This window comes from Balearica regulorum, chromosome 3 (genome assembly GCF_011004875.1).
Source record: "Balearica regulorum gibbericeps isolate bBalReg1 chromosome 3, bBalReg1.pri, whole genome shotgun sequence".
NCBI lineage: Eukaryota > Metazoa > Chordata > Aves > Gruiformes > Gruidae > Balearica > Balearica regulorum.
In genome coordinates this window covers 27,290,084-27,317,903 of record NC_046186.1, presented here as the reverse complement: position 1 = coordinate 27,317,903, position 27,820 = coordinate 27,290,084, and the positions used below count along the sequence as shown (strand labels likewise).

The 27,820-nt window shown below is 39.1% G+C and overlaps 2 protein-coding genes and 1 long non-coding RNA gene across 4 annotated transcripts in view; 1 reads left to right on the top strand and 2 right to left on the bottom strand.

Moving 5' to 3' along the window:
* HMGCLL1 (3-hydroxy-3-methylglutaryl-CoA lyase like 1) overlaps window positions 1-19,873 on the top strand; it is an 89,241-nt gene extending 69,368 nt beyond the window's left edge. For both annotated transcript variants that reach the window (XM_075747375.1, XM_075747376.1), the window contains 2 exons: window positions 10,146-10,271; window positions 14,469-19,873. In XM_075747375.1, the coding sequence (XP_075603490.1) occupies window positions 10,146-10,271; window positions 14,469-14,582 (240 nt within the window). In that variant the 3' untranslated portion in view covers window positions 14,583-19,873. The remainder of the gene's footprint in view (window positions 1-10,145; window positions 10,272-14,468) is intronic.
* The window catches only part of LOC142600928 (uncharacterized), a 637,768-nt gene that overhangs the window by 395,797 nt on the left and 214,151 nt on the right, over window positions 1-27,820 (bottom strand). The gene's annotated exons all lie outside the window — the stretch shown is intronic.
* GFRAL (GDNF family receptor alpha like) overlaps window positions 23,657-27,820 on the bottom strand; it is a 28,636-nt gene continuing 24,472 nt past the window's right edge. The window contains exons 9-10 of the mRNA XM_075750047.1: window positions 24,948-25,029; window positions 23,657-23,970 (exon numbers count right to left, since the gene is read on the bottom strand). Coding sequence (XP_075606162.1) covers window positions 23,883-23,970; window positions 24,948-25,029 — 170 coding nt within the window. The 3' untranslated portion in view covers window positions 23,657-23,882. The remainder of the gene's footprint in view (window positions 23,971-24,947; window positions 25,030-27,820) is intronic.

The window sequence follows — 27,820 nt, the reverse complement described above, 5'->3', positions numbered from 1 at the left end:
GCTAAATCTTTCTGGGATGGTTATTGAGAAGGGAGAAAAAAAAAAGTTTGACTCTAGCTTGATTCATATTAATTAGGTGAAATGGGAAGGAAGATGTTGTTATAGTTACAACAGTAACCTGAGCAACTTTCTGGAAAGCATAGGTACGGACATCAGAGGAAAAGCCTTGGAAGCATGAGCTAGGAGTAGTCATCTACGTTAAATTGTGATGTGCAACAGATCATTTAATGCATTGTTACTGCCATCATGTTTGGAATAGTAGCCAAAACCTTCAGCAGACATTCTGGCATGTGGCAGAGATGAGGGAGACTTGGATGGAAGGATATTTACCAACTGCTTCCTCGCTTTGTATAATATCACATCCAGGAGAAACAAGTCTAGTTGTCAAGGTGTGAGTTAGAAAAATACTAAAAGTCACTAGTATCTGAAAAGGTCTTTTCACTCCAAATGTGGAAGCCCATTATGCAGTTGAGATGGGAAGCACTGGGTGAAGCTGAATTAGTTGTGGAAGAAAATGCCCTTGTACTAGAACTAACAGGCATCAATCTTAGTGTCCAACAACTTAAAGTGGGGTCTCACCTTTAGTCTGCTTTATCATTCCTTGGAGAAAGCTAGACAGAGGAAGACAGCAAAGAGGCTGACCTTAGCAAACATTTTCAGACACCCAAATAACACATTAGAATTCCTGATGGGGTCCCTTCCACCCATGTTGGTCCACTGAGCTTCCCCAGCTTCCACGCCAAGGAGCCAGCGTTGGTTTTCAGACTGTGAAGACCACACATGTTGTATGGGTGATCAGTCCCAGACAAGGAGCTGATACTTCTGTAGAACTCCACAGCACATCTGGAGATGAGCCCCAGGGACACGTGGGAGGTCCCCGTTTTTGCTGAGTGGCAGGTGGGTGTGATTTCAGAGATAATATGGGGAATGAAAGTCAAAACAAAGTGGTTTTTGTGGGTGGGTGATGTTCCTGGCTCTAGGGGAGTCAGGTGCTGCTGTGTGAGGGCTCTGGCTGAATTGAAGTCAGATGGGATTTTAAATGCTGTTAACATTTCATTCCTTTAGATACCCTGATGCTGACATACCATAATACTACCATGGAATGAAAATAGTTGTGCTGTCTTTCCCAGCTTTCTTATAATTGCCATCATTGCTACAAGTTTATTTTATAAAAATAGATGTTTTCTGCCACCCACCTATTTTGTTTGCTCACATTAGTACAAGCTCATGTCCTCTGCCACTTGGTGCATCATGCTGAAAGTGTTCTGTTTATACAAATTGGGGGAAATTAGACCTCCAGGAGCAATTTTGGCCACCCAGCTTAAGCTGTGGAGTGAATCAACAGATACTGGTCTTCCAGTAACTAGAAGGGTTGGGAGCTGGCAGAAGCTAACCAGGACTGAACAACAAGATAGAAAGAATTTGCAGTTTCTTTATAAGGTATAGATACCAATAAAAACGGGTACCTAAGGTAGATGATAAATTATATGTTCCCTGAATGTAGGAAAATGTAGCCTTTTCAGATACTGTGATTACTGTGAGGTTCGAGTCACATTTGCCATTTTCATTGTTGTTCCACATTTGCCACGCGCACTTCAAATACGAGATCATTGCCTTTCCCTGATTCTCCATAGTAGCACTCTGTCCTTTTTCAATATTGTAACTCACAGTGAAGTGCACTCTCTGCAGCCTGCATCTCAAACATTGATTTTTGCCTCTGGTTCCATCCTTCCTTCAACCCATGCTCAGGTGATGTCCCATAATTCAGCCATTATGATAATTCAGCCATTTTATTTTAGTGGGTACGTCTCTACTCTGCTTATCCTCTGTGAGCCATCCCTTGCAAAGCAAGTGGATTTTATTTCTTCACTGGACCTTCACTCTCAGCAGTTCCAAACATGCTTTCTCCAGTCCCAGCAAAATATTCCTCTCCCAGAGCAACCTTCAGTAACTTTACCATCAAGTTCATACAATCATTGAATGGTTTCTGTTGGGAGGAACCTCAAAGATCATCTAGTTCCAACCCCCCTGCCATGGGCAGGGACACCCTCCACTAGACCATGTTGCCCAAAGCCTCATCCAACCTGGCCTTGAACACTTCCAGGGAGGGGGCATCCACAGCTTCTCTGGGCAACCTGTTCCAGTGCCTCACCACCCTCACAGTGAAGAATTTTTTCCTTCTAGCTAATAAATCTACTCTCTTTTAGTTTGAAGTAATTACCCCTTGTCCTATCACTACACTCCCTGATAAAAGAGTCCCTCCCCATCTTTCCTGTAGGCCCCTTCAGGTACTGGAAGGCTGCTGTAAGGTCTCCCCAGAGCCTTCTCTTCTCCAGGCTGAACAACCTTAACTCTCTCAGCCTGTCTTCATAGGAGAGGAGCTCCAACCCTCTGATCATCTTCGTGGCCCTCCCTTGGACTTGCTCCAAAAGCGCCATGTCCTTCTTAAGTAATCTTTTTGTCTTCCCTGTCCATTCAAATCCCTCAGTTTATTTTTATTTATTTACATTGGCAGCACGTAGCAGGTGACAAAAACCTGGTTGTCATCTGGCTGCATGTAGGGCACAAACAACCTGGCACAGTTGTTCCATCTCTGGACTAGATGGTTCTCTCCCTGCCTTCCCCGAAGCTGCCCTTTGGCTTTCCTTTCTGGTTCCCCCTTTCCCTCCAGATCCCAAGATTATTATCTTCTCTGCTCTACCTGTTTAGCTGGTCTTCTGACTGTGTCCAAACTTAAATCTATAAAATGAATAGCCCACCTTTTTAGATCAGATTATTTCACAAGACGTAGCAAGCAGACAAACTGTTAAACCACCAGACATTTACTTGAGAGCAGCAACTTCTGCTGAGGAGCATCTGGGGCAATAACTACTTCAGGTCAGCAGCAGCTGAGTTGGGAAGTCTGGCAATGCCCTGGGTTGCTTGGCAGGGTAAGGAGGGGAGGCTGGAAAGTCACTCAGTGCTCTGATGGTCATCATATCTGCATGGGTTTCGACAAGACCTTGAAATGTGTCTCCTGCTCCCCCTGCAGGTTTTGTGATGCTTAGTAGGGGAGCTCGAATTGCGTACAACCCCCAACTAGCAAACTCTGGTGTCTTGGAGCAAAATGTGCCTGCATAGGCAATACTAACAGTGATTTGTGAACATCTGCTTCCCAATATTCATTTTGTTATGGCTTAGGATTTTGATTAGGACTTTCTAAACTTTTAAAAATCTCAAAACCAGTCTCTCATGTTTAATGGCATTGATTTCCCCCTAAACATCCATGAAGGTTCTCTGCAGAACTGGTGCCACAGCACAGATCTCAGCTGCTCGAGCCTGCCGGTGAGAGGCTTTCTGTGCAGGTGACGCACTGTCAGCCAGAGACACAGATTTTCCAACTCAGTTTCAGAGAAATTGCTTCACAGTTCTTTGTTGAGGTTAAGGGAAAGAGTGTGGTCAACTGCTGCTCTCTTGACCCTCGGGCATTTTAGCTACCAGGCTGACCAGTTCCTGGCAATAAGATGGAACTAAGTCCAGACCCTGGGATCTCTTAAAATCAGTATTCCTCCTGTGCAAAATCTGAGCGTGCAAAGCTACAAGAATATCTCCAAGAAGCTTGTGTTAGACTTATTGAATATTAGCATAACAAAGTGTTTTTGTTCCCCAAAACTTGTTCTCGGAAGTGGCGAACCCTATTTTTCACTAAAACTTTCCAAAACAATCCAGCCCGAGGATGTTTTGAGAGACGAGGCATGGAAAATATAAGTTCCAGCAGTTAAAGGCTGACAAAGTAATAAACAACTGAAAGTAGGGCCTTATGACGGAAAGTGTTAGGGAACTTTAACTCTAGATGTCATTGCCAGCTTTGCTTATAATAAATGTGTCAGTAGCAATATGAAAAGATGTATGCAATAAGTTAAAGGAATGCTGTATTAGCCTATTTTATGCAGCACGTCTGCCCACAAATTGCTTACATCTCAATAAGTTTCAGGAGAAAAGGATTTTTTTTTTGGCTGAATGTATTAATTTTCTATCTATATGACCTGGAAAATTATAGATTTTAATGTAACAGTGACACCCTGTGGTCAGTAGTGATGGAGTTAACCGAAAAGTAATGTTTTCTTTTGTGATGCATAAATCTTTAGCAAGAGCAGAGAGAAAAAAGAAACAGGAAGGAAATGTAGCTAAGTTTCAGGGTTTTCCACAGAGAGATGTTGTCCCATTTTATTGCCTTATATGTAGAAATATATGCTTCTAATTGCTCAAATACTAAAATAATATTTATTTACATACATTTGTTTTATTGAAATACAGGGGGATGGCAAGCTTTGATTTTAGACAACTTGATAACTCACAGAAAGGTCTCTATGGTCACAGCCACTTTACAAAGCGTTGCTGGCAGAGTTATTTATAGTTCTGTGGTTATCTAGATTTCTACAGGAGAAGTTTTCCCTGATGGGGTAGCAAGTAGTGGTGGGTAGCAGACTGATGCCAGAGAGACACAGTGATAGGGGAGTACCACACCACGCCAAGAGTGCCAGCTAGGCACTGACAGGGCTGCAGGATTAAACAGTTGGAAGTGTTAGTCGTGTGCTGCCTTCTGTGTGAACAGTCTTTAACTAATGCGTGTAGGTCCTCCTTTTACTTATTCCTCCCCTCCTTCTCCCTTCCTTGAACTAATGTTCAACTAATATACTGATATTTTGTTGTATCTATGTGCACCTATCTTCAAGGCACCATGGTCCTGAACTTTAGAGTGCTGTAGCCCCTAACCTTTCTGGGACAACAAATCTTTTGCTATTTAATACCTATTCTATGCATACCTGGGTTCGTTGATATTATGGTTTCAAAATCTCATAGTTTAAAAAAAAAACAATTTATGAGAGACCCAGTTTATAGTGTCTGATTTATACCTTATGCATCCCTGGAGTTACTGATGCTGATCTTGCCATTTTTAAGAGAGGTACAAAGTTAATTTTCTGTCAGCCAAAGCCAGGTTTAAAGATCAGTAAGGAAGGAGACTGACTGTCCCAACGAGACTTTATGGGGAGGTAGTAAAGCAATGGAGAAACATGAAGCATTTATTATTCACTGGCAATAATGGTTTCCTGTTAAAACTGGCTATTTGACAAAGGTGATGAATTTAATCCCTTGTTCTCTCATTGGGGAATTAGGAAGCTAGCATGGACAGGAGCAAAAAGTCTTCTGCCTTTTCTAGAGAATAAGCTCAAGCTAGCCAAAGCTAAAGTTTGGAAGGTGTTCAGGAACCACTGTCAGGGATGTTGTGATTATCAAAACTCTACAAGTGTCAAAAAAGATTGGAGCACTTAAGCTGTCCTGGAAGCCAAGCCATTGTTCACCCCCACACACGTCCATAGGTAAGCAGCTCGGTGCGTGCTCATCTAGGACATATCCTACGAAATGGCTGCGGTGCAACTTCTCATGAATCTCAGCTCAATTTAGTGCCTGTCAGGAAGTGACAACGAGACTGTGGGCTTTTTAAAGATCTCATATTGACAGTGAATGTTTTGCAAGCTCAGATTGGTGAAAGGCTTGAAACTCATTATCTCCTTTAAAAGCCTGACAAATACAGGACATGTGATGAAGGAAGAGGCCTTGTTTTACACGTTATGTCAATTTTTAGCTTTTCTTTTAGAGTCCCTTATGCTTTTAATGGCTGAAAAAGCAAAACAGCTTCATAGCTGCTAAAACTTGCAGAGAAGTTATTTATTAGGTGCTATTTCTGACTCTGTGCTTGGACAGGCTAGGCTGTAATATTAACCTCCAAATTAGTTAGTAGTGCTGCTGAAGGATGTTTTCCAACATCTGTTTTTAGCACTGGAGTGGAGCTTGCAGTATGGATTATTTAAGGACTTTTTAAATGGGGCCACACTGGAGATGAACTGCAGTGATTCTGCACCTGAATCAGAAAACACAGTATATTTGCCCATACCACATGCAAGAGCAGACCAATGCAGCTGAGCCTGCTGCTGAAATAGCAGTATGTTTTAGTAGACATCTTACCTGAAGTGCGGTGAAGAGAACTTTAAAGGACAATGTTTTAAAGGCAGAAACACCCACTCACTGCATTTTAAAAGCACTAATTTGAAGACATGTCAGATTTGGAGGTCGGTCAAAGCTGCTGTATTACATACACCATGTCAAGACTTTGTCTGCAACTGGCTGAAAGTTAAAATGGCAAATCCATCCTGATGCAGATACCATTATAGAGACATAGACATGTTTATACACTGCTTTTTGGAAGTAATTGTTTAAGTGTCCTGTGCTAGGATGAAAGCCACCATACTGAGGATGTTACCAATGTAAAGCTGTGACTAGACTTTCTCCTTTTTCTGTTTAGCCAGAATAGTTGATGGTTTAAAAGAGCAATTATCACTGTCTGTCATCTGGACATTACTACTATCACTGTTTAGCCAGCAGAAGATATAATTTTTTGTGGTCTTGTATCATGTACATTAGACTAAAATGACTAAGCTCACTCTGGCTCCAGTGAAGGTAGTTCAAATTAACTCAGATGAGGCTGCAGGAGAATATTAGGATTTACTTAGGCAAAGATGTGTATTTCATGTTACCTTTATGTTGCTGCGATATTCCCATACCCCTCCACGTATTTACAAGCACTTTCAACAACCAATAATAAGCAACATGTACCCCAGTGTTACGAGACTTGCACTGCAAATGCACAATTATGGTGGCATCACAAGTGTTTGTACAAGCATATTAAGAAATTAATATGTGTGTATATATATATACAATGCCTTTAGAATATACACCCTTTTAATGCTGGCAGTATATTGTTTCCTGTTTTTTCTCACAGTGAGAGCCCTGTGAAGCACTGGAGCAGGCTACTGATAGTATTTCGGTGAAACCCCACAGGAGGAGTTTCTCCCCAGTTTTGAACTGGCAAACTTTTCTGGGTGTTTTCAGATGCCATTTTAATTGTCATTGGTACAGTTTAGTTGATATTTTCCCCATTTTTGCACAAGGACAAGCATTTCATGAGATAGTTCACTGGGATTAGAAAGTGACTGCGTATATGCTACTAAAACTGTTTCTGAGTCTGTTGATCTTCCTTTGGAGTTGAACAGCTGTGGTGTACCTCAGCACATTATTTGCCTATGGCTTTTATCCCATGTAAAAGTTACTGAAAATAAGTACATCAGGAAGAATGCTCTAGCAGTTACGACATAACCTGACAACTGGTGGGAAACTCCATGAAGGACACTTTCTTCTACCTTTTCATCCCTGAAACAGTCATTTCTGATGGAAATCTTAAAAGCCTGAAAGAGCAGGCATGGTAGTGGGGTGCATGCTTGTATCATACCAGCACTTCTACATGTTAGTCTCCCTTTTCCCTAGACCTTCACTGTACCCTAAGTCTTTCCATTAAGATGCCTTAGGTGTGTTTCTGCAGGGACACTTGCAAGCCCAACAGCTCCACTATGGAGCTTGAAACAATGATGTCCAGAGTAAATGTGTGAATCTCAGCAGCTAGTGCAAAAAGAGACAGAATTTCCAGTTGAAAGCTATCATAAACACATATCCTCTGTGTATTGGACACAGATGTGTTGTATAACACATTTTCTGACCGGTGGGTTACACAAACAAAGTGTGTGACAAGTGACTGAAATGTGAAACATGTACTTTGGTGATTCACTCCATAATTCACAGATTAGTGTACTTTAAAGTACAATATCCCTTCTTAGAGAGTCTCATTGTGTGAGCAATATTAAACAGTACTGTCTTGCCTGTCACAGTTATGCACCTCTGCTCCTTTGAGGTCTTTATTACAGGCTTTGAGCAGCTACCTAGCTCAAAATAATGTTCCCTGCCTGAGAATATGACTTGGGAGAATGCTTCATTGGATTACTCTTTATTATTGTCCCCCAGAAATGTTGGAACTTCAGTCTGTAAGGCCCATGATAAAACTGTGGAAAGCACTGTTAAAACCAGAAGCAAATACAACAAAACATTAGGGAAGTTAGTTTCACAAGAAAAAAAAAACCACTGAGGGGTATCTTCAGAAAGCAGACTGACTTACCAACTGCAACATGCAGGACATCATCTTTTGATTACTTTGCAAGCTAGTTGTATTAATGGCTGTGAAGGAGAAGCTCAGGCTCCCAGCCTACCCTACGGGGACAGGTAGGTCCCTCAGGAGGAGATCAACAGAAATCAGCTTGCTACACGGCCGTGCCTCTAAGCTGATCTTACTGACTTGCCAATGTGAGTAACAGGCATGGTTTAACGTCTGAGTCTCTCTAGACCCAAAGTCAAAGTTGGAGTTTTGAAAAATTACCTCTGCACAGGAACTCCTGTCCTGAATTTGACCTGTGATTGCACCCGGATTCAGTCTGCCTGACTTCTCCTTCTAAACTTTTGGTGTGTTGTCTGCTTAAATTAGCCCTAGGGGGAGGAGAAGGTCTTTGATGACCTGATGACCTTTCTGCCTAATACCACTGCCTGCCTCCGATTATCTCTAGAGCCTGAATGCCTCCAAAGGCATCTAATCTTCCTCAAGAGGAAGTCTGAAGAGCTTTCTCTGACAGGGGAGACCCCGTGTTCTGGATCACATACCTAACATGTTAAAACAGAAAAAAGGCTTCCCAATTTCAGCTTTATTTTAAAATCTAATAACAGAAAGAAGACGGTGCAAGAGCTCACTAAACAAGTCAGTGGAAATCACAGGCTCGGTTCTTTCCCCCTCCTGAACAATCTCCCAGAGAAGGCTTTATCCCATAGCAAATTTAATATTATTTGTTGTGCAGAGTTGGTAACTGGTTTACTGTTCTTTATCTTGAATGTGCTGAGAATCATAGAATCATTTAGATTGGAAAAGACTTTTAAGATCATCAAGTCCAACCGTTAACCTAACACTGCCAAGTCCACCACTAAACCATGTCCCTAAGTACCACATCTATGCATCTGCCAAATACCTCCAGGGATGGTGACTCAACCACTTCCCTGGGCAGCCTGTTCCAGTGACTGACAACCCTTTCAGTGAAGAAATTTTTCTAATATCCAATCTAAACCTCCCCTGGCACAACTTAAAGGTATTTCCTCTTGTCCTATCACTTGTTCCTTGAGAGAAGAGACCAACACCCACCTGGCTACAGCCTCCTTTCAGGTAGTTGTAGAGAGTGATAAGGTCTCCTCTCAGCCTCCTTTTCTCAAGTGCATCAAGTACTCCCTTAAAAAACATTAAAAGTAAAGGTCGGAACCTATGTCTATGGAGAACTTCCATAATATCCAAGCTATTCAGTTATTCCAAGCTTCTTAAAAACTAGACTTTTGAATGCTGCTTCAGGACTGTGCTAGGCTGTGAAACTTGCTATTTTGGGGATTGTGTTTTCTTCTAGACTGGTGAATATGATAAACAATGGGTCAGACTCACCAGGATAAAGTTCTTTAAACTTTTATTTCCAATTCATTTAGACTCATGAAATCTTTAACAGAGCTGCCAAAATTTTATTCTTCCTTACATTCTCGTGTGCAGTTTGGGTGAAAATACCTTGTAGTCTTCCTCTAAAACAAGAACAAAAAATTATTTACATGGTGGTTTCATGATTGCTAATAAAGAGGAGGAAAAAGAAAATGAGAGGAGAGAAAACGCTAGGACGGAAGGTTTTTTGTGGAAGAATAGCCATTAATATAAAACACATTTTAGAGGCTAGATGTCCTAAAATGTTTTGGTTGACATGTAAATCAGATGCTAATATTAAGACTTCCAACTTGCAAAGACTTATACATGTGCTTAAAATTACACATTTGAATAAACACATTGATTGCATTTGGTTGCATGTAAGCCTTTGCAGGAAGAGGTGCTGGCTACTTAAAACCAACATGTGGATAGATAAAGAGAGAAAAGACGGATTTGGCTCTAGAACAGCAATCATCTTATCTGCCAAAATCACATGGAATGGTCCATCAGTTCTCTGTTCCACATCCTGTGTTTGAAGGGTCTTACCTTATAAAGACATCAGAACTAATGCTGTTATAAGGAATTTCCTTCGAGAAACACATGCATTTGTGGAGAAATATGTATTCTATCCATGGTAACTAATATGTATAGCCTGCTATTTATGATTAATTATAAATAATATTCTGCGCTGATGTTGCATTTTTGTGTTGTTCTCTTCCAGATGGGAGTTGCTGTAGTGGATTCATCAGTTGCAGGACTGGGTGGTTGTCCCTATGCAAAAGGTGCTACTGGAAATGTAGCCACAGAGGATGTGATATACATGCTTAATGGTCTGGGGATCAATACAGTAAGATTTTTTACTTTCTACTTAAGTCTTTAAGGAAAACAAAAATATTTTTCTAGAAAACATATGATACATGCCTGACAATTACTTGTGCTGTACAATAAAATATTGGGAGCAAATAGTTGTATTTGCAAACTCAGTGCTTTAAAATGGCTTGACACATAAAATGAATGATGTTGTCTTCACTAGCAATTTAGAGTAGAACCGGTTTTGTGTATTTGACAGGAATTTGAATATCCCCCCACACACACACACCTGAAGATACGAGAAGCTCCGTAGCAACTGCTTTGAGTCATTGCTGTGTCGCAGTGATCACAAAAAAATAACTGCTGTAGACATTCCCAGAAGGCTGATCAGCTCTTCAGTGGAAAGACTGAGCAGACCTCAGCTTTTTTGCGAGAGCTTTGGATTTGCTTCATAGCGCTTATTAATTTGTTACCAAATTTTCTGGCTTCAAAGTAGAAAAAAATTGTGGTGTTTGGAGCCCAAGCACAGAACATTGCTATTTCTCAGGTATTCACTTAATATATTTCAAAACTGTACAAAATCTATTACTGGCTAGCAGGCTTCACAGTCCTTTTTATTTCCAGCCCTGTTCTAGGCGGAGAGGGCAAAGCAGCTTATCTGCACTGAGCTGAGCTTTAATGAACCTTTCCACTGAGCATCCACACTTCAAGAGCACACAGTTAGTATCCCTGGCTTGGTTGGCATGTTAATTATTCTGTATTCCTGGGAACCTAGTAATGCTGCCTTCTCCAAAGAATGTGCTCTTTGGTTTTCCATTGTTCTGGAAATGTGGCATAATGAGTTAGTACAAACTCAAGCAATACAAGGACTTTAAGTTAGACATAGACTTTCAGAGTCAAGCTCAAAGGAGAACATATAAAGAGCTGCCAAAGCTGCAACGTGTGTGGTTTGTATTTAAACTACTGCAGAAAGAAACTGAAAGCCTGATGTCTGAAATACAACGATCTGAGTTATTGGGGAGCTTATTACTTGTCTGTTGGTTGCGGGTATGGCATGCATGCTGATGGAGTTCCTTGACATAAAAGGATCATGGAACTTGTTTCTGAATTGTATATCCCCTGAGCACTGTTACATCATATTTAGTGCATTACAGAGTTCACTGTAATGTTCATCTGCTTTCATGTGCTTCTTGGGGAACTCTGGGTAGATATCAGATACCTGTTTAGAAAAGATTTAATCGGAAGTATCTGTTGTACAAGTGGACTCTGTTCATACATGCTTTGGGGTAGCTTTTTTCATGAAGAAGGTGTTTATTCTTTTGAAACACTACAGATTTTTGGAATAAGGAGGAGAATTTGTGCATTTCACTTTACACTGCTGTGCACCTTAGACTTAGACTTTCAGCATAGTCTTTCCTTGAGCAAAATACCCATTGACTTTTCCAACTGACTTGTAGCAAAAGGAATGAATGAAATAAAAATAGCCTGATTAAATGAAATATACCTTGTTTCAGGCTTCTTGGTAAGTTTTATTAATCTGTTAATGATCTGGTGTCCAAGCAGGAATGTAGCTTGTCCTAAAGGTTGATACGAAATCCCATGGAGATAAGAATCTCACCATCAAACATTTAGTTCTCCCTTTTAAAAAAAAATTAGATTATGCAATAGCAAAACACAAGGCTTTACTCCTTGACCCTTTTCTGGCCTATTAAGAAAAGAGGTGTTTACTAGATAAGAGACGTGGAGCCTCAAAATTATTACCTTAATATATGAGCTTTGGTCTTTGCAGTGCTGGTTGGTTTTGGTACCATGGCCAATTCTGTAAAATCATTGTTACAAAAGTCTATTAATATGTCCCTTTTTGTATAATGGCACAAAATGAAATTATAATTACTAATGCTGTCCATTTGCAAGAAACTCTTATGTTCCTCTCAGCTGTGCAGTAAAGCTTTCATTTTGTGACTTAAGGCACTTAAAGTGTCAACCAAAGGATAGACAGTATTTAAACGTACATTATTGAGTTCAGGTTGACTAGATACATCACAATAATAATTGAAGCTTGTTCTGTACTGTTCTTCAGAACATGTAACCAAGGAGTGACACGTGAAATGAATCTCTAGCAGTCTAAATGTGAAATAATTTTCTAGCAGAGCCCATCTACAAAGAGATTATTGGTTGTACCATGGTAATGGATAGGTAATTATCACATAGATCATTAATGCTTATGAAGCTTTGTAGGGAGACATATACTTTCTATAAAAAGTTTCTATATGGTTCCTATGTAATTACAGTAATAATACTTGTGCTTATGATGCCTTCAAAGTGCTTGGCAAACAATAAGCCTTTCTGAGAAGCAAGTAAGTACTGTTAGCCTCACATTACTGACAGCAAAACCAAAGTTCAGAGAGATAATAGACTTGGTATTTATGAATGCTGAATGAGAACTGATTAATTGAAGTCAACGGGAGTTAAAGGACTTTGCCTTCTGGCAGAAACTTTTCTAACTTAAGGCACTTATCCAAGTTCATAGATACTATTGGAGGTACTTGTCTTTGTGTTTCATGGTTTCATTCCTTGGTGTCAAGGAATAATTCTGGATATATGGAGTGGTTACCAAGTACCCCTAAGTACATTTCTGAGTATGTCTCTGAAGACAGACATTTTGACTTACCAACCTTACAAACACCTGTCACTTCCCTGTCCCCATCCCCACCTGTGGTTCACGACACTTACTTAAGAAAGACAATGTAAAAGGCAGAGATGCTTGTATTCCATTTAATAAATATGAACTTTGAACATATGTTTCTTATCAACACTTACCACATTGTGCAGTGTTACAGTTTTGATAATGTGAATTTTGTATAGTTCAGGGAGTTTATTTTGTCATCTTCCATAATCTAACTACCAAGTATGTCTATGGTGGTATGTTTCTGATTTCTTCCTAGTAAAAAAGCACAGATGCTCTAAAAATTTTTTAGATTTCGCCATGTGCAATAGCACTCTACAAACTAAGCCTAAGTAATGACCAATAAAGGATAAACAGAATGAGGTGAAATCACCCTTGTTATAACTGTATCAAAATGAGACAATATGTTTCAGACAATATGTTTTAGATGGTGCTATATACTAAAGCTGATTGGAAACTTTGAAGCAATTTTTTTTCAAATTAAAAATGTTTTTGATTACATTTCTGTGAAGTAATTTCTATTCTTTTACTTTTTTAAAGTTTACTGCAGAACATGGAAATAAGTGCTAGATCCAATTAAAGGATTAAGTATCTAAATCAGGTCTTGGTCTGAACTGTAGTGCATAAATCCCTAAGTGTTATGAAAGTATATTTCTGGTGCAATATATCTTGTACTCTTTGATGTTGAGTGACACACTTCTACGAGTTTTATGTGACTGCTCAGTGTATTCATAGTTCAAAGTCCCCTTTCACATCCCTTCTACAGAAACTTTACTGGCTTCTAAATTCCAATTCTTGGAGGAAGCACTTACATCACTTACACGATCTAACTCTAAAACTTTTACTATACATGAGTAGTCCAGGAGACTAATAATGCAGTATTTTTTCCTCTTTGATCAGTGATCTGATTCCATTCTAGCAATCAAGCAGCACTGATATGTATCTTAAGTTAGTTAAAAAACAGTTGATTGCTCAAGGAACATTTTTTTAGCATGGACAGATCAAGCAGCTGCAATTTTTTTGCTCAGTTGTGCTAGCAATGTAAATTGTAATTTTACATTGAAAGGAACTTCTTCAAGGAGATTATATTTATTCAAGAGAATGCAGGATCCCGTTTCTCACTGAACTGAATTCTCAATACAAGTGTGTTTCTTCCATTTTCCTGAGCTGCTAATGGGATACTTATAAGCATGAAGTTTCTTAGTGATGGGTGATAAATAAGTACAGCACATATCTAGACACTATGTTTTTCTTCCAACTTCTTCAAGTTGTTATACCAGTTCTTTATCCCAGATTCTTTTGAGTTTGAAAGATGTTACTAGAGTATTCGGTCCACTGCTGTTAGGATAAGAAATGACCCTCAAAGTGGTAGAACCTTCCAAACAACTGGAAACTGTGACTATTGTGCACATCACCATAACTCTACTGATCTCCATTATCGACTTATGATATGAATCAGGCCCTTTGTTTGCAAAAATTAGACCCTGAAGCAAAAAAACTTTCAACATGTGCATTTATTATTCTTAACATTTTCCACCTCTTTTTTAGGGAGTAAATCTTTATAAAGTGATGGAAGCTGGAAACTTCATCTGTACAGCTTTGAACAAGAAAACAAACTCAAAAGTTGCACAAGTTTCCTTCAATACTGGAACTATCAATTAGATGGATTTTGCAGCTTAATTACGTTTGTCATCTACCTTGACCAAGGACATTTATATCAAGAAAACAAATATAAGAAAACCATTTCAGCAAAGAACCAAAATAGAACTCATATATAACTTTTTATTTTGGGAAGAGTTACTCTACTGTACTGTCTTGTCAAGAATTGTCTGATTTGTTGGTAAGACATATGTGACTGTAGTACAGAACCCTATGCTTAGTACTTCTACAGATGAGAAAAATATATAAACGCCAGGACATTTTACCATGTTTTAAATTGAATTTTAGTTCTTTTCAGGAAAACTGAATAGAAGCAGCAAATGTATAGTTAATTTTTAATCAAGATGACTTTTAGAACAGTACAAATATTTGCAGTAGTTTATGAGATCCCACACTGTGTGTGGCCATTCTATTATGTGTTTTATTTATCTGAATCTTTACTTTTCATTTGTCAAGTCAGTTGTGTTATGAACATGGAGCCAAATCTGAATTCACCATAAGAATTTTTTAGCAATAGCACTTTTTTATTTCTGTTTTGTTTAACATCTGTTAAGTATATTGATGACTTTATCTTGTTCCAAGACTTTGTGGTGAATGGAAGTCTGCCAGATCCTCCAAATCTAATGCAAATTTCCTTATTTGTTACATATGTTAAATTTGTTGTAGTTGCTTTTTTTTGTCAACTGTATTAAAACCTAATTATATGAAGCAGTTAAAAATTGACAAGGTTTTCACCACCATTCAAGGTAGCAGAGGTGTAGAAGGGGCTAAATTATCATTCAAAGTCTCGTAGAAGATTTTTTTATTATTATTCTCTAGTCTATAAATTGACATTCTCACTTATAAGTCATGAATTTTTGAGGATAATAATATTCTGCTGGACTAGCTTACACGAGGGGAACCACTTACAATTTTTCTTTGTGCTCTACTGATAGTGAGACTGTACTTTTCAATGTCTTAGTTCAGGAAGATGCCAGTGAACTGCATTGTCATTTTTAGATTAATAATGGATGAATTCAAAGAAGAGCCTTATCCTATCTGCAAATTGTTCAAATGTGCCATGAAAATATTGTCATTTTTTCAGTCTGAAACATCAGTACTGTTACTGGTTGGTTGTGTAGGATCCTTCTGTAATTCTCTGTGTACTTAACCTTGATTTTTTCTGAAAATAGGCTGTTACCATGAAAGTCCAAAACCCTGGATCTTTTTCCATATTCTCCATTTTCCTCCAGAATGAAAGATTGGAAAAAGGTAAAATGAAAGAAAGTGAAAGATAACAAGTAAAGAAGGAATCATTTTTGTCTGGAACTCAGCTCTGCCAAGTTACAGCTGAATCTCAGCTTGCCTTTGAAATTCCAGAGTGAACCTTTTCTGAGATCTTTTAGCCAGTACTGTAGTTTAGAATTGGCACAGCTTAACAAAGTCAAACTTTGCATGCCAGATGATACCTCAAAGCTAAAAAACTTGATATAAAACCTCTATCCTCTTTATGCTGTAATGATAGTCAAAACCAATATAAACTACATCATTGTTTCACTCTTTTCACGATAAGAGTCAAAGAATAAGCAAATAAATGTTTTTAGGTGAGGCAGGAAATATCTTCTCATCAATCCAAAATACTAAATTGCACCCCTTCCTGCCGTACCTAGTGAGAAGGCTTTCAAGTACTCTTAAAGACACAAACACTCTGATTTGCTTGGCCTGCTCTGGATGGATAGTTGGATCACCACAGAAAATGCTCTGTCCTCATTTTCCCATGTTTTGGCTGGGGCTTTGTTATTTAGCAGCTACCACAGCTCATATATCAAAACACGAACTTTAATAAAACCGGGTCTTGAACCATTCACAGATTTAAAAATCTCATAATGGATTAGATCCAATGAAGAAATGAGGAATCTGCAGCAGTATTTCAGTTGTACTTAGTCTAATAATTAGTGATTAAGCCTAAATGAGGTGCCAGAATTGACATCCTAAAGATTCCCTAATTCAGACGCCATTTACCCCTGAAGGTAACCAACCACACTATAATACTTTCCTGTTTAACAATAAAATTTCCTCTTTAGTTTGCTTCTGTGCAGGCACAGAATTAGCTCATTTTGAGCTGAAGTGTGCAGTTCTCATGTAGTGAGATGAGTATTCTTCCATCCAAGACCCTGTGAGCATGTTTAACCGTCATGAGCAGGATTGAGCTTCTCACAGAGTGGAAGCAAAGTCACCTCTTGAAAAAAAAGTAGTTGTGATGCAAACCACCTTTTAAATAATAGCTTGAATGTTGGGCTAAACAACTGATCTGAGATTAACTTGCTACTCAGCCTGAGGAGATTCAAATGCCCATTTTTTGGTATGCTTATCAGTGGATCGAACCACCAGGCTATATACAGAACTTTCTAGAAAATCTGGATGAAATTGTGCCACTGGGTAGGATGGAATTCAAAATTACCGAGACCAGAAAGATCACAAGAAAAAAATGTCTCTGCAACAGATAAGAGGTTTTTTTTCCTTGAAGATGGTGGTGAGGGCTTCAACTATAGGTGAAGTTAGGAACTGAACTGATACTGTCCACTTTTTTAATAAGTATACTAACTATGACATCTTAGATAAAAGTGAGCCGTTTTGCTACTACCACAACTTTTGCATTAAATAAAATAGCTATGTAGAACATGGACTACAGAACAAAAGATCTAGCTCTGCTCAGTTCTTTGACAGTTCTAGATGTCTATGTTCCTAACTATCATGAAGGATTGCTAACTTTGGCACTATGAGACCCTTGCACTCTGGAGGAATTTTCAGATACGCCTCTGTGCGTAGTGCATTCCAGGTTTCTCAGTGTCTGGGCTGTCCAGTTTGCAGTTCCGAGGCTCTTAACAGTCCCTGTGCACTGAAACCAAGGTACCTGTGAAATCACGGGGATGAACAACCTAAAATGCCTTGGTTCTTTATTAGTTCTGTTTTAGAGACTACTTGGGAGCTTGTGGAGAGCCTTAAATGGAGGCCTGTTATTCTGTAATGATGTGAGCATTGGAAAAGATGAGCAGTCACATCTGGAGCCCGTGCTTTACCCGCACGTTCAGCTTCAATCGTATAGTGAGTTATAGTAATCCAGGGTGGAGGTCACAGACAAATGGATGGTTTGTCAGGATCGTTACGAGGGAGGAAGAAGCATAGAGCCAGATTAAAAAAAGCCCCAACGTTTATGTGCCAAATGTGCCACCTGGGATGAATTTAGGCCTGTGGGTCCAGGTGAGCAATCCCCACAAAATCCTTCTTTCCTTGTAGTGTGACTGGGAATCCTGAGGCATCTCATGTTCTCGCTACTAAAATCTGTTAGGCACGTAAAGTCCTGCTGCTCTGCTTTCCTGGGCTGGCATCATTTTGACTGTGTGGAGCATTTTTACACCTAATCTTTGGCTTCACAAAACAGGCATTGCCCTTAAGATCAAGGGCTAATCCAGTAGCCATCACTCACACAGGCAGCTTTGAGTTCAGCGCATAATAAAGCAGTTGAGACTACATCCCTTCAAAAACATGGCAAGAACTGTAAGTGATGTGATGGCGCTGCTGCTCTCCAGTGCTTCTGACCTTCTAAATCTTTATGCTTATATTCAGAGTGACCCACTGCTGGTGGTGCCTGCTCTTTTAGTCCCTGTCAGTGTCCCCCACTGAGTACATTGCTGTCACTTCACCCTGAAGTAACCCTCCGGATGCTGAAAGCTTGCATCCAGGTGTTTGGCTTCCATGAGCTGGTTTTCCTATTAATATGTTATTATAAAAATTATATATATATATATATATTTGTTGAAAGGTATCAAGAAAGAGCAACAGTGTGCTGAATATCATCACCACTCTGTTGGAATACAGGGACATGTTGCCTCCTTCTCTGTTTTGCTGATGGTCCTCTGTAAACACTGAAAAGCGGACAGCATAAACTCTGAGAGCATGCAGGAGAGAAGTAGTAGTTACTGACTGCCCTCTCTGAGTCTTTTCAGAGACAGTTAGGTGTACCAAGATATTTACTTCTCTGTTTTGGAGACTTTCTTCTGTAGTTCACTGCATCAAAGTCACTGCAGAGATCTCACAGAAGAACACGGAGATAATCTTACTTGTGCCAGGGCCTTGGAGTATGTAAATTGGAGTTCCCAGGGCAGTCTTTGGTCTGAGTCCTGGTCTGAACTCGTGAAGGTTCAACAGCTGACCAACGTCATGTTGCTGGAATTTACTTTAATACTTTCATAGTAGTTTTTCCCATGTTGTTGGCAATAGCTAAAGGCATGACTGGTGTGCTTTTTTGGAGGAGAAGTTGATCAGTTCCATCAGTTAGTTATGGGCATAATTGTTCTTCAGTGCCTTTCACAAGACAGCAATGACATGGATCCCATACACGGATAGCGCTAATGTCTTCCGGCAGCAGCTTGCTTTGTAGTTTAAACTTTTATGGTTTAGGGCAACTTGGCTCTGGACCAGAACTTTAATGTTTCTTTTTCATGTTTATGGAAATAAGAAGTGAATATTCTAGTCTTGTGAATAAGTCCAGTGAAGCTTTGGCTAATTTTCCCTTCTTAATAATATCATTTCAGTTTATAAAACTTGTATTATTGTAATCAGGAGTCACAAAATAAAGACTGCAAGTCTGTGAGGTAGAATTCCTATGTTTGGGATCAGTGCTGTTGCAATGAAATACTACTTTTCCAAAGAGCTAGTATGAATGTATAAGATCTGCCTATTTTTTCACAGAGTTATTTTTAAAAGGTGGAAATATTGTTTAGTTACTGTGATACCTGAAAATGAGGATTCTCTGCCACTGAACTTTTGTATGATTTCTCAGACTGCCTTAAGTTCTCTTTATTGATTGTGAAATGTCTAGAGAACTGACTAAATGGAAGAATCAGTCTGGAGAACTGAATGAAAGACACTTGCTTTCTGGTTCTTGACTTGCTGATCAATGCTTTTCTTTTGTTGTGTTATATTTCTGAAGATTATTTTTCTCTATGGTCCTGCTGTAATGCAGTGTTGATCTTCGTTGCTGCAATAACACAGCAGGCAGAAGGACTACAGCCAAAGTCAACTTAGTCCTTTGAAACTGATGTCAAAGAGATGATATGTTTGTTAAGGAATTGTCATGTACCCTCTTGGTTAAATGCATTTGTGATTTTGCAATATGTGGTGTTAAAGCTGAAATAAAATCTATCTCAGTGTTTATTGAAACTGATATGCTCATGTATTATGCCAGATTCAGCAGCTCTGACAAACCAGCTAACACATTCGGCATTAGTAAATACAAGCTGTCACTCTGACGTGTACGCCTGTGTTGACTTTGTTACCTTGTAATCCATCTGGAGTGCATTTTCTTAGGATTACCTTTTTATCAGTTTTCCTGTGTGCTTTTATAGCTGACAAATCTCTTCTAAGTTACTAGGGAAACATTTCTTCCTTCCATTAACTAAACATTAAAAGCTACAGCCAGGAATGGAGGTAGGAGTCAAAAAATTCAATAAGGCATTATCTAACTTCAGATGTTCCACTGCAGAGTAGAAATCTGTGCCCTCTAAGTGATGTCTAAGACCCCCTGCACACTTCATGGGAGACTGAATGACTTCAGCATGTGGTCTGAAACATTAGTATGTTGATCAGGGAACTTGGAAAAGTCAACAGTAAAATTCCTGACCCCATGCTACCATTGAAGGGCCTCAACATGAGGTGCAGACAGTTATCTTCACCAGCTTGAATCCAAGTATTTTCCCTGGTGGAAAGACACCCATGGTAATTTTTTTGAATGAACTCAATGGTGCTCACTCTTTTAAGGCACCGTCTTGGGGATGGTGGTGCTGCTTCCATCCGTCTTCGCTATTACTAGCTTGAGCTGACTTCTAGCTCAGAGTAGCAGGATGCGATTCCCACAACAGCCTGAAAATGCTGAGTCCTGCCTGTCTCTCCAAGCAGCCCATTCTCTCACCTCACAAACAGGTGAGACAGCTGGAGAAAATCTTCCTTTTGAAGAATTCAAGACTCACTGTGGCAAGACAGGAGAAGTAGTGGCTTGGACTTTACAGCTTTGTAGCTTAAATACTGCATAAGGAGCAGCTAGTCCTGCGTATTTGTCTCAAAAGACTTGACACATTTAATTCAAAACAATCTTTAGATAAACTATATAAACAATCTTGAAAGAAAAAAACTGGAACCCAGTATGCCCCCTTTCAGATGAGGGTGTTGTAAGGCTAAAATGTGTGCTTTCTCCCTCTAGTCCAATCAGCGTTCATTTCTTCACTCTGCCATGTCCTAGCTCCGATGGAAAGGGAATGAACACCATGTCCTTACCCAGAAAGAGACTTAATTTTCCTCAGCTGCGAATTGGGTGCTGATGTCTCATTTCAGATGAAAAGATTTTAATGATGAGGCTGTTACAAAGGTATTACTGCTTCTTCCATCACAAAACTGTTCGTGAAGCAGTTAGAGTCTGATCATGATCACCTGAATACAGATAATCCCAGCAGAAATTCCTTTATTTAATACATAATGCCTAGATACAATTGACAAAATACAGTGCCACTAGGAAATATAAATCAAAATAATACATTTTACACATGTAATGGAGGAAATGTACTTTTCTATTAAGCATTAAAGTCAGCCCTAATGAAGAGAGCCAGCAAAATTACAGAAGCAACACAATAGCCACTGAATACCTTGCTGTCTTTCAGAGTAACTCACATACCTTCTGCTTCAAATACATTTTACATACTTGTGTGTGTGTCTGTCTGTCTGTCTGTCTGCCTAAGCACGTGTATGAGATTTCCTAGCATCTAAATATGAGATAGTAAGAAAACAGAAAGTTTATACGACAGAAAGTTACAAGGGATGTTTTTATGATTGAGGTTGAGTTAAATCAGAATGTAAATGGGTTTCTTCACCCTCTGTGATACAGAGGGGGTAGCATCGCATCATTGTTTTTTGAAGTCAGATTGAAAACCAACACAGGGTTCACTTCATAAGTATATTTTATATAAAGAAATGTTTTCATCCAACACTGATGAGAACATATTCTCAGCAGTATTTTCAGATTGAACATTTCCCTCTTTACAGTTTTAAGATGAAGAATATTAATATACTACTTTAAAAATACCTACATGATGGGAGGTAAACTAAATGCTGCAAACTAAATGCTGCAAATTTCTGGACTGATATAGGAGATTATTTTGATTAACAAACATAACTAATTTTCCACTTTTCCGTTGTTTGGGTTTTTTGTTTTTGTTTTTGGTTGGTTGGTTGGTTGGTTTATTTTTTTGGTTTTTTTTGTCCAAAGGCTGATTTAGCAATAAGATAGTATTTGATTGCAAAACAGGAATGAGTTTTTGGTTTTATGCAGATCCTAAAGAAAGAGGAAATGCATGTTGTAATAATTGTTAAAAAGCTCTAATCTCTCCCCAATAGAATTGCATACCTAAGATTTTGCTTTCATACTGAATCATTTCACAAGCACCAAAGCCAGAAGCAAAAGTCACATCGAAGAGCAGAGATTCCTGCTCTTCTGATCACACCATCAATTTCTAGCCCTAGATTTGAATCAATCATGGTCAAAAATGGAACTGAATTTAGTGGAAACAGTATTTCATTCCTGATGCTGTTGTGTGAATTATGTTTAGTGGGAATTCACACAAAATTCAAATTAATCAAATTCAAAATAAAATTAACTCATCAGCTGCTATCATAACAAGACAATACATATGCTACTTATGGTAACAATTGTGTAAGAAATGCCAGTCCATTATCCTGTGCTGACCAGAACCAGTCTGTTATGAAGATATAACAAAGAGAACCAATTGCTAGTAAATAGAAGCTTAAATCTAGCAAAACAGCTCCACTCCGGGGAGAAATGCAGAACTCAGCCAGGAAGTGGGATCCAGAGTAGTGTGTTAGGGACCATGACTCCCAGACAGTGCACAGGGAGAATGAAGCATTTGGGGTATTGACTAAGAGACAATGAATAGCAAAGACAGGTGATGAGATGGGTCGTAACTTCTCTCTCGAGAAGTAGGCACTTCAGCCCCAAACAAGTGGCAAGTGGCCCTCTCCACAGAATCACAGATTCACAGAATGGCAGGGGTTGGAAGGGACCTCTGGAGATCATCTAGTCCAACCCCCCTGCTACAGCAGGGTCACCTGGAGCAGGTTGCCCAGGATCATGTCCAGGCAGGTTTTGAATATCTCCAGAGAAGGAGACTCCACAGCCTCTCTGGGCAGCCTGTTCAGCTCGGTTACCCTCAGAGAAGTTTTTCCTTATATTGAGATGGAACTGCCTGTGTTCTAGTTTGTGCCCATTGCCCCTTGTCCTGTCACTGGGCACCATTGAAAAGAGTCTGGCCCCATCCTCTTGGCCCACACTTTTTAGATATTTATAAGTGTTGATCAGATCCCCTCTCAGCCTTCTCTTTTCCTGTCTAATCAGACCAGCTCTCTCAGCCTTTCTTCGTATGAGAGATGCTCCAGTCCCCTCATCATCCTCATAGCCCTTCGCTGGACTCTCTCCAGTAGTTCCCTGTCTGTCTTGAACTGGGGAGCCCAGAACTGGACACAGAACTCCAGATGTGGCCTCACCAGGGCAGAGTAGAGGAGGAGGATAACCTCTACAGGGTATTGAGACCACAAAATACTTTCTAAAATTACTGTATCCGAATTGAAAAGGCTCACTCATTTCTTCTTGAAGGAGGAGAAAGAAGAACCACTTTCAGCAACAACACTGGAGCCAAAGCATTAGCTCAGATGGTCAGAGTTTTCATACTGAAAATGGTTGTAATCCCAATCTACCCCACCAAGTGCTCCACCATCAAACTACAGGCAGCCTACCTGTGAGTGCTGCCTTACAAACATGGCATTAGGTACTTGGGAACCTGATGTACAAAATTACCGCATATATACTTTTTAACAGCTCTCTAAAATGTTTCTGAGTGGATTTTTTTCTTTTCTGCCAGATGAGTTCAGCTCAGAGGGGTGGATTTCAAAGATTGCCACTGCTAGGCAGATTCATGCTGATACAGCATTTATACCATTGTCACGTGCATCTAAAAACGTAGGAAATGTGCAGCTCGGGGCAGATCTGTGAATGTAAGCAAATGAGAGAGAGTACAGTTCTACTTTTTTTTTAGCTTGTGAAAGGTTTAATATGTGTTAATAAATATAAAAATCTTTTGTATGGTCAACTACAAAATTCCATAATTTATAGTAGTTTTTCTAGTATATATTTTATTATCGCATATGTACAACAGGCTAGCTTTCAAGAATAGCCTTAAAAAGCATAAGCAACAGAGTAGTTCATCTGTGACTTTTATAATGGACCATAAATGTTTCAGAAGAATGGTCTGGCGAGGGACTTCTTGACTCATGTTTTGTTCTGCAGGCTCTGAAAACAAAGAATGTAGATGTATTTAACAATAAACTACACAGCTTTTGGTTTGAACTTTGGCTTAATTGAAATCAGTGGCAAAATTCCCCTCTTTTTATGATGAACACTGTGGTATAAAATAATTCCCTTCACCGTTATTAATGTACTGTTCTTTCTTCCATCCCCTGTATTCTTTAAATCTGAGTTTTATTTATATGCTGATATTCCTGTAACTGCAAACCTAAAGAGAAAGCCTCTGTTCCCATATATCCTTGACTTGCCTTTTGCATTTTTCTGCATCATTCCTCTTTGATCTGCCTCTGAATTTAATAATGAAATTTGACTCAATATCCTTCCCACTATATATAGCTCCTGCTACATCATGTTCTGTTACCTATCATCTGACAGTGTAATTCTTGAAATCTGGCCATTTAATTTGGTCCAAGAAAATGTATCATTTAAGAAAGGGCCATGTTCATTTGACTAAGTGAATGCACATTTCTGCTTTCTTACCAAGCATTGGTGTATGGGCAGTTTCTCATACTGTGTGTGGGGAAATGTTTACAGAATCCTATCAGCAAAAGTGGCATTTGGCAAGAATATTAACTACAATAGCAGCATTCACGGTTCCATTTCTAAATATGTTATAATGCTGAATATTCTCATTTCCTTTCTGCATTACCTCTGCCTGCTACAGGGCTAGGAGGGTAGCCTTGCAGAATTTTTGCATTCAGATTTCACCTTCCCCTGCCATGGGACAGGAAATGAAACCTCCTGAAGCCTGGGATCTCTGCATGAACGGAGGGCATTGTAGATACGCATCGTATTTCACTCCTCCCTGCTGACACCCGCGATGTCAGTTCTTTCCATCGCCGGGGCATGCTGGACTGTTTTTAAAGACAATCGCAGTGCCAACCTCTTAACTAAGGCAGAAGATTTTCTTTTCTGCTTTTCCAGTTTCCTAGAACCAATGATTAATATCCTTGTTATATTACCTGATCTTTAGGAGAGTCAGCAGGACTATTCCTAGGATGAGAACGATGCAGGAGGAATAGGCAATAATGTAGACTGTTTCACCTATAAGTAAAAAACAGAAAGCAGACATGAAACATTTACTTCTTTACAGTAATAAGAATCAGATTTGAGACCTGAATTGGAATGCATACATATGTAAGCTAAATTAGCTATCAATTCTGACATAAGTAATTAAAAGGAGGATAAGGACCTAGATGGTATGCCAATGGTAGGAATAATTCTTCCTTCACCAATTGGTGCAAAATCATTTTCAGACTCCTTTTAATAAATACCAGCTCCAATAGCACTTCGTATGTGTAACAATACCTTTTACTCTACTCAAGGGGAACAGCCTGGTACTGTGATTTGTGTTTTGGAGTATTCTTCCCATCGATTTTAAGGTGTTAATTTTATTCTGTGTATCAAAGGAGACCTGGCTCTTACTTACCTGTTAGACCTCTTTTCCTTTTTTTGCATATTACCATAATTGTAATGTGCAGCAATACTTGATCTGGAAACAAATTATTGTAAAATGGGGTCTAACACTGTGTTTCTGGGCCCTGTGCCCATGGAGTTTCCTCTTTCTCTTAGGCTTCTCACCAAAAAGTCACTTAGATGGTTTATGTGCTAAAAATTCCAACTGCTGAAAAACTGGGATTTGTTTCAACTTTTGTTTTCCAAACGAGGAGAAACTTATTTTTCCTGGAGGAATGAATCCATCAGTTTTGATTAAATATTCTGAAGGAAAAGTTTCAGTTTAGTATGTAATGTAAGCCCTGAACCTGGGATGGAGAGGTGTGGAGGTTAGATGACTTGACAAGAGGACTCAAATCCAGAGCCGCAAGAATGAGACCTTTCTGTTGCTTTCCTGTTTCACTGATTCTGTCATGTTTATACAATTAAATTAGTTTTGTTTGTATAAGAACTCAAATGCAGAGGGCCTTAACTGTTCCCAAGCTGCTCCACCTTACATAGTCAGTGTAACATTCACCAACGAAGAGATGGAGTCCCGGCCCCATCACTGGGCCAATTATCTGGACTGTGACAAGGCCAAATTCTGGTCTCTGAATCAGTTATCAGTTATTATATGTTCTGTGTGTTTGTGCATATGCACACACAGACCCTAAATGAAACATTTATGTATACATTATATGTATGCAACGGAAGTAGCGTATAGTGTGATGTGAACAGAGGTGGTATGGGTACTGGAGCAGCTCCAGTAAGACAGAGTGAATATGTATCCTACAACGAGACGAGCAATGGGCAAGGGCTGAGCAGGCGGTTGGACCTGCCTGGTTTTTATCGCAGGGTGATGCTCTCTTTTTCTCGAAAAGCCATCCAAAAGTCAAGTTTTCCAGTAAAAAGAAATGAAGGCAATGAATGAACCATCACAAATTGCACAGAATGAACACATGACTTAATGCAGCAAGCTACTGAAAGACATTTAATGTGGCAAATTCTTGAATGAAGAGGGGCAAGGTCTATCTTAGTGCAGGACTGCTAATATCATACATTAAAAAATAGATCAGCAGTTGGCTCTCAAGTTACAACATTTCTGTAAGATTATAAGTTTTAGGAAAAGAATAATTTTTAGACTTTTTTTTGCAGTTTCTGAATCTTAATGGTACACTCAGTCATTTTTTTTAAACTTTCTACAACTGTAGGAGCAGTTGTACATGCAAAAGCTTCCTTCTTTTTTTGAAGTGGAAAGTGAGGTTCACACATATTTAAGGCAAATAGAAGTCTTTAAAATATATCACTTAGCACAAGACTAGGAAAATTATTAGCAGCAAGAGTCATGGATGGTTAAAAATGGGCTAATATAATTTCACCAAGACATTGTAATATTTTTCTTTAAAAAGTTGGAAAAGGTTTAATTTTGCTAAAACAAAAAAATCTGAAATGATCAAATGAGATCAAAAGTTCTACTTTTTGTCAACATCTTACAAAACGTTGTGGTTTTGATGAAGTAATTGCTGGTAAAACAGATGTTGCTTATAACATTTTTAGTTCTATGGGGAGCACAAGAAAGATGTTAATGATAAGACCATGCTAGAAGTCATATATTTTCTCCTACCTACTGAGAAGGGACGGAATTTGTATGGCTAGGAGAGGGCCAGTTTTGTGGCTGAAGAGCTAGTTCTTAATTTTATATCTTCTTTGTGGTTTAACTACTTGAATGTGCTTATTCATCTTCCCTTAAAAATGTTGGGGTGTGTGTTTCTTCATAGGCACTCTGCTCTTCTTTAAAAATCCAACAGATCTTTAATAGAAATTTTCACTATTAATCCATATCCAATCAGTTCTTGAAATGTGAAATAGTGCTAGGGAAGTTAAGAAATATAGATATGAAATTTTGGCTCTGTTCATCCCAAATCTTGTCCATGAAAACTACCAGAATCCACATATCAATTTCTGTATGACATAATGGTCTTTATTATCCCATTCTGATCTCTGTATACATGGTATTGATCATCCAAACATGATCTAACTAACGAGTTAAGGCTTAAAAAACAATGTCCTAAACAAACAATGAAAACACTGACTGACATTAGGCACATTTGTAGTTATGGATCAGTAAACAGCCTTAGCTCTCATGCTGTGTGCCCATTCGCAGTTCACTGGAATCAGAATCATTTAGGTTGAAAAAGACCCCTAAGATCATCAAGTCCAACCATCCAACCTGCTCTGCAGAGCAGATAGATCCGTCACAAGCATTAAAAACATGATTAAAAGTTACAATATTTTCCAGTTCTTAGCAGACCCGGTAAAAAAACGTAGTGTACATAATGTGCCTGTGTCATTACTCTTCTAAGAAACAGCTGTCCCTATTTCAGTACTCCGCTTCAACTGA